General features: G+C 47.0%; 1 protein-coding gene across 3 annotated transcripts; it reads right to left on the reverse strand.

The window, feature by feature from the left end:
* Nucleotides 1-284: 284 nt before the first annotated feature.
* LOC310664718 (galanin receptor 2b-like) lies at nt 285-10476 on the reverse strand. Of its 3 annotated transcripts, XM_083414244.1 has the most exons (4): nt 6734-6875; nt 6513-6558; nt 3744-4136; nt 285-1127 (listed from the first exon to the last, which is right to left on the reverse strand). In XM_083414244.1, the coding sequence occupies exons 1-4, from the start codon at nt 6795-6797 to the stop codon at nt 377-379; spliced, it is 1254 nt and encodes a 417-aa protein (XP_083270370.1). In that variant the 5' UTR covers nt 6798-6875; the 3' UTR covers nt 285-376. The 3 variants fall into 3 exon arrangements, with proteins under 3 accessions (XP_083270370.1, XP_083270371.1, XP_083270369.1); XM_083414245.1 differs by lacking the exons at nt 6513-6558; nt 6734-6875 and adding an exon at nt 10264-10476; XM_083414243.1 differs by lacking the exons at nt 6513-6558; nt 6734-6875 and having other exon boundaries at nt 3744-4309.
* Nucleotides 10477-11388: the final 912 nt, after the last annotated feature.

Here is an 11388-nt window from a genome sequence, read left to right on the forward strand (position 1 = left end):
GCAAATGTTTCCAATATCTTCTTTCAGAGTGACTCAAGTTGTGTTCCCTGCGAAGTTTCATTGTTCCAGAGCTTGCAAGCCTTTCTCATGAAACTGAAGCACTGAACTTTGGAGCATACACTGGCAAAAAAGCTCCCGTTTCATGCTAATTGGGTGAGTCTTAGGATGCCGGAGGCAGGGACCCTGCTGCAGAAATAGTAGCAGGCCTTCAATCCTCCTATGACCTTTGCCCTTTGGCCCTGAAGTCCAGCCCCAGAAGAAAGAACATTGTGACGTTCAACAAAGAACTTCATTAAAGATATCCTCTTCCCTCGGAGAACACCCTCTGGAATTGAAGCATCTCACTCCACTTGCCTGAGTTGCTGTTCAACTCAGCTTAAGAAACATGGAGGGTCCTGCCGGGTCCTGTGGGGACCACAAGAGACCTTGCATCCAGTTCACATCCATTCAGCTGCCCATTGTTGTCCTCGTTCATCTGAGAGACTTCTGTGGAACCTGCCTCGAAGCCGTGGACGGTATGAGCGGCATGGACAACATGGACCCTGTTCCGGGCCTTCTTCCGCATCAGGCAGCTGAAGACCTTCTTGAAGCCCTTGCGGAAGTGCTTGGAGACCAGGGCATAGACGATGGGGTTGAGGCAAGAGTTGGCGTAGGCCATGCAGTGGGAGAGGAGCCGGAAGGCGTAGGTGGTCTGGTTGAAAGGGAAGTCTCCGTAGAGGTAACGCAGCACAACGACATGGTAGGGCAGCCAGCAGAGGCAGAAGAGGACAGTCACGATGATGATCATCTTGGTCACTTTGCGCTTGGCCTTCTTAGACTCGGACATGTCCTCCAGGGGGTCCACCGCCGTCCACAGGTATTTAATCGTCCGCGTGTAGGAGAGGCTGACGATCAGCACCGGGATGACGTAGCCAAAAGTGAAGGTGCAGGTGTCCATGATCTTCCGGCGCCATTCCTCCCATCCTGGCACACAGATGTAGCTGCCCTCCCATTCAATCAGGTCGTAGTAGCTCAGGTAGGGCCCCGAAAAGATCACGGAGAGGCCCCAAATGACGGCCATCGCTACCACTGCGTTGCATGGCGTCCGCAACTCCCGGGACCGCAGTGGGTATCGGATGGCCAGGTATCTGCCAGAAAAGTCAACAGAGTTAAGCATTGCCGAGGATTATCTGCACCATTTATCTTCTCCCTCTGACCACTCATTGTCGTCCCACCACTACTCCCCAGGCTGAGCCTTCTCCCCTTGGGGGTACCTCGGCTGGTTCCTCCCACCACTCCTCTGCACCCAACACTCACACACCCTAAGATCAGCCTAATTTTATGTGGCCCTCAATCTAAGTCCATATGCCTTCTGCAAGGACTCTGTTCGGAAGTCTGGCAAGAGCAATCTGCTTCTTCTCCCCTGGTAGGCAGAGGGTGGGGGGAGGAAGAGAGAGAAGGGAAAGAAGGGGGCGTTGCACCCCAGGGACCAGAGATGACAAGCGACTGATATGGACCATCTGTTTCTCCTCCAGGGGAGAAAACCGGGACGGGGGTGGGGAAAGAGAGTTTATTTTGACAGCTGTGGAAAGGCGTCAGATTGACATGACAGCCAAGAGCACGGGTTGGCCACATATCACGTCTCGAGATGAGTAAGAGGAACTGCTAGGCAGACCAGGGAAGGTCCGTAAGTTCAGAGAGTCAGGGGATTGAGCCCAAAAATGTGGGGCCTGGGGGTTTGTAGGGTGTACTGGATGAAGGCATTGTAAAAGGTAAAAGGACCCCTGACCATTAGGTCCAGTGGCGCTCATCTCGCTTTATTGGCTGAGGAAGCCAGCATACAGCTTCCAGGTCATGTGTCCAGCATAACTAAGCCACTTCTGGCGAACCAGAGCAGCGCATAGAAATGCCATTTACCTTCCCGCCGGAGTGGTACCTACTTATCTACTTGCACTTTTGACGTGCTTTCAAACTGCTAGGTTGGCAGGAGCTGGGACCGAGGAATGGGAGCTCACCCCGTCGCGGGGATTCAAACCGCCAACATTCTGATCGGCAAGCCCTAGGCTCTGTGGTTTAACCCACAGCGCCACTCACGTCCCTTACGAAGGCATTGTAAGCCAATGCAAAACAGCAAGCCCCTAAATGCACATTGTCCAAACGTGCTCCAAGCTTTATTTCTTTTATTTCAAATGGTTGCACAAAATAAAACACTAAGTACTTTATAACAAATGCAATCCTACGGCCCTGATGTTTGCACATTTGAAGAGGGAAGTCATGTGGGTAGTGAGGACAAAGAGGAGGGGGGAACAAGGCCAGGGACCCCTGGGTTCCAGCAATAGGACCCCTCCTGCTGGCTGCATTGTGGGTTACTTAGATTTTTACTGAATTGGGAGTAAAATATCAAACCTGGCAAAGCAAGTTTTATTAATTTATTGTTATTGTTGTTTCTATTTATTTATACAAGTAGCGTATTTAATTAAATTATTAATAATCAGATTATAAACATAAATTTAAAGAGACAACATAGGCAAAATAGCATATATATTTGCAAAACCTCATGCAAATGTATGGGTTGTGTGCAACTAAGTTCTACTCAGAGTAAGCCCATTAATGGACCCAAACAAGTACATTAATTTCAGTGAGTCTTTTCTGAGTAACTTTGGTGACAACATTATGAGAAGAGTTTAATAGTTCATTTTCATTTAAACTACAAGCTGTTTTGATGGTTCTGCTCTGCAAGGTTACAAAGAGACAAAGGGGGGAATACATTTATGCTTTTGTTACTCATAATTTATAGAAAATTCTGACAAAAGCAGAGTTGATTTTATTATCATATTGTACTATGTTTTTAATAATACTACTAATAATTCCTCCAATACTGAACTTTATAAATTAGGGACTGAAATTTCAGGGACTGAAATAGGCTGGGGGCTGGGGTAGAGGAGAGTTCTGAATTTGTGCAAAGTTCTTATTTTAGCTCAGCCTCGCCACCATCGCCCAGCATCAAGCAGCAAGACAGTGTGGTCTAGGGTTAGAGTGTCAGACTGAAAAAAGGCAAAGGACTCCTGAACGGTTAAGTCCAGTCAAAGGCAACTATGGGGTTGTGGCGCTCATCTCGCTTTCAGGCTGAGGGAGCCGGCGTTTGTCCACAGACCTCTTTCCGGGTCATGCGACCAGCATGACTAAACCGCTTCTAGCGCAACAGGACACCGTGACGGAAACCAGAGCACATGAAAACGCTGTTTACCTTCCCGCCACAGCTGTACCTATTTATCTACTTGCACTGGCATGCTTTCAAACTGCTAGGTTGGGCAGGAGCTGGGACAGAGCAATGGGATCTCACCCCGTTGGGGGGATTCAAACCGCAGAGCTTCTGATAAGGAAGCCCAAGAGGTTCAGTGGTTTAGACCACAGCGCCACCCACGTGTCAGACCAGGACCTGGGAGACACCACGATTTAAAGTCCTGCTCAACCATGAAACTCATTGGGGCTCTCTTGGGCCAGTCACTGCTTCTCAACCTAACCCACTTTGCAGAGTTGCCGTGGGGGTTAAATGAGGAACAGGGCAAACCATGTAAGCCACCTTGATCTCCTTGGAGCAAAAGGTGGGATATAAATGCTCGGTTGGTGGAGCGTGACACTCTTAATCTCAGGGTTGTGGGTTTGAGCCCCACGCTGTGCAAAAAATCCCTGCACTGCAGGGAGTTGGACTAGATGAATCGGGATCTCCTATTATTATTTTTTAGTGCAGGGGTCTCCATTACCTGTCTACAGAGACGGCCGCCAGGGTGAAACTGCTGGCATACATAGTAAGGTAGATGAAGAAGTGGACAGCCTTGCACATGAATGACCCAAAGACCCAGCCCTCCAGGGAGTAGATGGTGGCCTGGAAAGGCACGCAGCAGATGATGAAGAAGAAGTCTGCCAGGCTGAGGTTGAGGATGAAGAGGTTGGTGCTGTTGTGCCCCACCTGCCCGTTCCGCAGCAGCACAGCCAGGACCAGGCTGTTGCCGATGGTGCCCAGAAGAAAGATCAAGGAGAAGACGACAGGGACGATGACACTGGCCAGGCTGAACTGGTGGGCGTCAGAGGCGTTCCAGTGTCCAGCCAAGCTGGCAAAGTCTTCCTGTTCGGTCATTATTAGTATTATTTTTAACCTGTGGGAGAATGGTAGGAGAAAGAGACTGTGAGGGTCTTGCAATGGAAGCTGTATATGAAATAATAATCCAAATAATCCAAATCTTGCACCGAGGGGAAATCTGGCTTTTGAACCCAGAATAACCCAGAAGAAGAGCCTTGATATATTGGATGAAAAGTCCATATGCTCTGGCTCCCTTTTTACAAGAGCGGCCAACCAGAAATCTCTGGGAAGCTTCTCCTTTATCCAGTCTTAAATTCAGTGTTCCATATTTCTGCAACAAGGCATTTTTTTTAAAAAAAAAACCAATCTTGCGAAAATTCATTAGCGTTTTAGTGCAATTTCCCCCCGAAAATACACATTTTTCTGTGTGCACTTTTGAGTAGTAAATGCATTTTTGAAAGCAATCTTACCCGATATAATTCATTTTAATGTTTTTTGTGTTTTTTTTGCTATATATATAATGCTATATGTATTGCCCCCAATATATGTATTTTGGCAAGCACAGCAAAAGTCAGAGAAATATAAATTTTGACGAATCGGTTTGTTTCCGCTAATCATGCTAATGTATTCATTTGGGAAGTGAAAATTAGGGAGTTTCTCAAAACAAAATCAAATTTCTCTCCCATCATAGGAACATAGGAAACTGCCTTGTTCCACATCAGACCATTGGTTCATCTACCTCTGTCCTGTCTCCATTGACTGGCAGTGGCTTTCCAGGGTTTCAAGAAGGAGACATTTCCAACCTGGGACCTTCTGCATGCAAAGAGACAGTGTGGTGTAATGGTTAGAGTGTTGGACCAAGACATGGGAGAGTAGGGTTTAAATCCCCACCCAGCCATTGGGTGTGCTTGGGCCAGTCACCATCTCTTAGCCTAACCTACCTCAAAGGGTTGTTGTGAGGATGAAATGGGGGAGGAGAACCATGTACCCCACCTTGAGGTTCTTGGGAGGTAAGGTAAAGGTAAAGGGACCCCTGACCATTAAGTCCGGTCCTGACCGACTCTGGGGTTGCGGCGCTCATCTCGCTTTATTGGCCGAGGGAACGGGCGTAAAGCTTCCGGGTCATGTGACCAGCATGACTAAGCCGCTTCTGGCGAACCAGAGCAGCGCACGGAAACGCCGTTTACCTTCCCGCCAGAGCAGTCCCTATTTATCTACTTGCACTTGGACGTGCTTTCAAACTGCAGGAGCAGGGACCGAGCAACGGGAGCTCACCCCGTCACGGCTCTGTGGTTATATAGATGGTATATAAATGTAAGAAGAAGGAGAAGAAGGGGAACTATTTCATCCTTGCACCACAGCACAGGAGCCCTTGATCTGTTGAACCCCAGCCCGAGAGTTGCTGAATGAAGCCTAGATTTAATCTGTGAGTGGTAAAAATTTGCCTTGAAAATGAGCAACTCCCAAACTGCAGATCTCTCATTACTCCGTGTCAGTCAAAGTGTCTTAGGCTTTTCCCAAGAAAGGTTTTTAATCTAAATATTTGGCAATGGGAAACAAATACTCAGTGTTGAATTATGCGTGGAAGGGGAGGGAAATACAAGCCTGATATTTGCTACTACATCTCTAGTCGCTGTAAATTTAATACTGGTATTACTTCACTCACATTCTGTGCGAAGATGATGGACTACAGCTGGGCAGAGATGTTCCCAGTGCAGCAATAAGATTCAAGGGGCGAATCAACACACTTGCCCAGAAAATCGGTTTTATTACGCTAGAGAAATATATGACTCTGACGTCCCTCCGTCCCTCTCCCCCTGGCTTTTCGATTTTGTTTTGCTAAATCAACAGTCGTGAGCCTTGCACAAAGGAGAGTTATAATCGCCAGTCTCTCTTGCAACACAGCTCTAAATTAACAATTTTGGACACAGTTTGATGCTTTAGCTAGGATGTTGAGGTAGGCTCAGGTTCAAATCCACACTTGGCCAGAGGGGGGCCATGGGACCTACTTTACAGAGGACAATCCTCTAATTGAAGGACTACCCTCCATTTGAAGGACCAGAAAGGGTATCTGAAGGACCAGAAAGACAGAAGGTGGTATTCAGCTAAGGTCACATTCACACTATACATTGAAAAAGCACTGTGAGTCATTGCTTCTGCCCAAGGAATTCTGGGAAGTGTAGTATGTTAAACATGCTGGTAATTGTTAGGGGATCCCTATTCCCCTCACAGAGCTACAATTCCCAGAGTTCCCTGTGAAGAGGGACTTATTGGGGATTGTAGCTTAGGGGGGGATAGGGGTTCTCCTAACAAACAGCAGCTCCCATAATCCTTTGGGGGAAGAAATCGTGACTGTTTAAAGTGGGATGATGTGAATGTGGTCAATAACTCTAAATTAGGCTGTCGTTGTTGAAAGTGGGTGGATTTTAGGCAGAGGGGCTGGGTGTCTGACCTTACAAAGGACAGTCTTGTGTGTGAAGGGGCTCTCTGGCCCAAGTCTGGTTTAAAAAAGAGAGAACAGCAGTGGCGTAGCGTGGGTTGTCAGCACCCGGGGCAAGGCAAGTAATTTGCACCCCCTAACCCGTGGATTTGCGCCCCCTAACCCTAGCCCCCAGATGTTGCGCCCGGTGCGGCCGCCCCCCCCTGCACCCCCACGCTACGCCACTGGAGAACAGGAAGAGCAGAAACCGCGAAGAACATTGGAGGAGCCTGGCTGCTGGATCAGGCCAGTGCCCATCTAGTCCAGCATTCATTTCCGACAATGGCTGTGGGAAGCCCACAAGCAGGATCTGAGCAGTATGGTGCCGTCTCTGCTTAGCCAATGTGGTTAATAGCTATTCATAGCCGCAGTCCATTGATACAGGGCCGGGCTGCCCATGAGGCACAGTGAAGCAGCTGCTTCAGGTGGCAGAAGCTGAAGAGGGGCCACCTGCAGCCTCAGCCACCGGCAATAGGGCAGGTTCCCAGTGAGATCCGCCACCACAGGTAAGGGAGGTCAGAGAGGCTTTGGTGACATGGCGGCACTTTCTCATTTTGCCTCAGGTGGTGAAATGGAAAGATGGGGGGAAAGGTGACTCAGGTTGCCTAGCAACAGTTAGCTCTGGACAACAGACTTAGGAGGCCCACAGCCGCCTCGTCACCATCTTCTCCGGTATTGTGATAAAATAAAAAATAAATAAGAGAGGACAATTTTAATACCAGGACCATAGGCTAGGCAATGGAACAACATAAGAAGCTGCTTTATAGTGAGTCTATCTAGCCTAGTATTGCCTACACAGACTGGCAGCAGCTCTATTTGGAGAGTCTATCTAGCTTAGTATTGCCTACACAGACCGGTAGCAGCTCTACTTGGAGATGTCAGGGAATGAATCTGGGACCTTCTGCATGCAAAGCAGATGCTCTCTCACTGAGCTAGGGCTCTTGAGCAAAACACAGGAAGCGGCCTCATACTGAGTCAAATCCTTGTTCCATCTAGCTCAGTAGTGGCCCCACTGACTGGCAGCAGCTCTCTGGGATTATGATGAAACAGATCTCTGCCTGCTACTGCACTGGTGTTTCATCGCCATTAAGGCACGCATTGCCAATATCTTTTCCAGTCCAGTTCACACTTCTTGACTTAATTATATGTATCCCATGGACATCTTATAAACCTCAAAAGCAGGCAAATGTTGACAAAGTGTGTGTGTATGTGGTTGAGATTTGTTTCTTTCCCCATGGCTTAAAAGCAAAATCATCCAGGAAAGGGGTCCAGATTCATTTAGAACCATGGATTTTATCTAATATAAATGTCTGCATTGGTAAGCTTAATTGTGTATATCTTCAGAATGAAGAGCTTCCAGGTTAGAAGGTATCCTTTTCTGTGCTCAGTCACTGAGCTTGCTGAGTGAGTTTTGTAAGACTCGTTCTTTCAGCCCAGTCTACCTCACTGGACTGTTGTGAAGGTAAAATGGAAGGGGGGGCACAATATATGCCACCCTGGGAGAAAGAAAGAATAAAAATCTAATAAATAGCAATTTTTCAGGAAGCCATCATCCCAGTCACATTCCATTTCCAGAAGAATCACTTGGGTCCATTCTACAGAAAGCAATGGAGGGTTATGCCAAGATTCTACTGAGGACACGCATCAACATTTACGGCTTAACCTCAGCTGGGATTCCTCACTGCTTAGGGCATTTGCAAAGTACCGTATTTTTCGCTCTATAAGACGCACCAGACCACAAGACGCACCTAGTTTTTGGAGGAGGAAAACAAGAAAAAAAATATTCTGAATCTCAGAAGCCAGAACAGCAAGAGGGATCGCTGCGCAGTGAAAGCAGCAATCCCTTTTGCTGTTCTGGCTTCTGGGATAGCTGCACAGCCTGCATTCGCTCCATAAGACGCACACACATTTCCCCTTACTTTTTAGGAGGGAAAAAGTGAGTCTTATAGAGCAAAAAATACGGTATCTTTCTTCATCTCTGAGTCTGCCAGTCAGAAGGGGACACTTCCAGGAAAATAAGCTTCCCACCACCACCATGCCTCTCGTTTTTAAAATATCAAGCACTGGCTGTGAAGTTGAAAAAATGCCTTATAATAAATAATAGTAAATTTTTATTTATACTCCGCCCTTCCTGGTTCAAAAACCGGGTTCAGGGCGGCTAACAACAAATTTAAAACACTTTAAAACACTTCTTTATAAAAGCAGCATAAAATACGGTATAAAAACATGAATAGCAATAAAATTCAAAAATCAGTTAGATAATCCCCAGCGCTAGCTGGTTGAATTGGTCCTACTTGGGCCAGTAAGGAGACCAGGGGAGAATTAGCTGTGGGGTCTCAGAGTGGGTGATCTTCATAAAAGGGGAGGGGGAAGGAAGAGAAGGGAACTAAAAGATCAGGCTGAATTCAAATTAAAGGCCAGGCGGAATTGCTCTGTCTTACAGGCCTGATGGAAGGAGGTTAAATCCTGAAGCCTTGGGTGATGATGAGCATCCTGGCTTCTCCTGCCTCAACCCAGAACTGGGGTGGGTTAGGAAAAAACCACAAACAAACAAACAAACAAACAAACAAACCTTTCCTACTTCTGTGTCTTTAAAACAAACATGCAGATGAGTCTCCCCTGCCACACACACAGACACACACACACACAGGTCTCCTTATGACACTTCACCTCCTTAATTTATTTGCATATTTAGAGGAGGAGGAGGAGGAGGCACAGCCCTCTTCTAACTGCTCCCTCTTACTATCTCTTCTGCAAACTAGAGTGGAAGATATCTCATTTAGAAAGTCCACAGAATACCTGCTATGCATGCAGGAGGTCCCAAGTTCAATTCCCAGCATCTCCAGGTGTGACTTCTCCTAAAACCTAAAACCCTGGAGATCTGCTGCTAGTCAGTGTAGACAATATTGAGCTAAATGGACCAGTGGGTCTGACTCAGTATAAGGCAGCATCCCGTGCTCTATTATGACAACTTCGGCACGGCAGAAGATTTTTTGTTCTTATTTCAATAACCCACTGTTGGTTGTTCACACACTCCCAGAGTGAGGAACATTTGAAACCGTTTTTAATATTGTGTTTTTAAATTGCCTCTCCCCCCCCCCTCCCCGGGACTTTAATGGTGAAGGGCGAATAAGAAATAAAATGAATGAATGATGCAATACAATAAAACAGTATTTCCTTTAAATGCAACTTCATGTAAGAACAGATGAGATATTAACAAGGTGTACAAGGCGTAACTCCATCCTCAGTCAAGATTCTCAGGGTGTTACAGCCACATTTGTAGCTGGTACCAAAACACTCTTGACTGCTGGCGCTGCCCGCATCTGAGAGCAAAGAGACTATCAGAAAGTCAGTGTGCCACAAGATTCTGGTAACAGCAACAACAGCAGCCACCTAATTTTGCCCCACTTACATTTTATTTCTAAATCCATAACACGACACAATATATAATTATGCAAAAGAACCTTAACACAAGCATAACAATGCAGTGCACAACTGTTTACCATGTGTTGAATGAGAAAATTCGCAAGCACACTAAATACATCCACTTAGCAATGACCACCAGGGACTGCTTAGCCTTAGTCTTGGTAATAAATGCAAGTGGCATTTGCATTAAAACCTCTCTGAGCAGACACAGAAAGGGGCCACATCCGCAGACTCGTCCCTCCTGCTTTTGCTTCTGACCACTTTAGGTCTTTGTGCAAGTTTTTCAGCTCCAGCCTACCTGATTCTCGTGCACCAAACTGCTGCCTCTTCTCCTGGGCTCACAGATTTCCATTCACCTCGCCTGGCGCCTCAGCTCCACACAGGCAAGAGAGAGGATCCTGCCTGGTTGCTGCAGACCTTCGCTGCCACATCGTGGCTCCATCTGATCCTCAGCCAGTGATGTCGGCTCCGTCCCTCCCTCTCAGCTGCACACCTCCTGCTTCTGCTTCTCCACCCTCCTCCTCCTCTTTCTACTCCCCCTGATTCCACTTGGCCATTCTCTGGGATGCCAGGATCTGACCTCTTGCCCTCCACTTTAGTCAAGTCTCCCCATCGCCTCTGACTGAGTCTTGAGACCTGGTCGCTTGTGCAGATTCCATTCTCTCGAAAGCCATGTGTGTTCAGTCCAAAGCACACCTTGTAGCTTGCTAGAGATTGGGGGTGGAGAGAGATTTGTTTTGCTTCACATTTTGAAGTGAAGCGAAGCTTATCCGCTGTTCCAGAAACAGTGCACAAACCAAAAAACATGATTCTCATTGCAAATTCGCACTTCTCCAGATTTTGCTTTGCTGCTCTGCAATCAGAGCGATGTGTACCAAGAATGTATATGTATCACAGAGAAGTGTGCTTAAAAATGCACAGATAAGTGAAAATGACATTCAGAAATTCATTCTGTTACAGGAAGTTTTTTGCAAAACTGTGTATACTTAGAAAAATTACATAAGAAAATTGGGTCTATTAGAAAAAAAATCCGCACTAAAATGCTGATGAGTTTGCGAGGACTTGACTTGACTCTTTACCAGAAACTGATGCAGAAATATGATGTCAATATCCCCCATTTTCAGATATCCCCTCTTCCTGCCCAGTTGAGAAAACAAGGTCCAGAATGTGGCCTGCCATATGTGTTGGATAACCCCATGGTCCTCATGGCAGCCCCCATGGTCCTCATGAGCCACCTCAGAGCCAGTTGCCTTGGCATGGATGTTGAAGGCTCCCCAAAACAGCAGTCTGGGAGTTCTCAGGGAGACTGTTCAGGGAGACTGCTGGGCAGTGAGGTGGGTGGTAAAGTAGCAGAATCCCTAATCTGTCCCAATTGCCTATTGACAGGAACACACACTCTAGACCAGCCCTTCTCAACCTGTGG

Source organism: Podarcis tiliguerta (genome assembly GCF_965153285.1).
Source record: "Podarcis tiliguerta genome assembly, chromosome: 14".
In the NCBI taxonomy this organism is placed as follows: domain Eukaryota; kingdom Metazoa; phylum Chordata; class Lepidosauria; order Squamata; family Lacertidae; genus Podarcis; species Podarcis tiliguerta.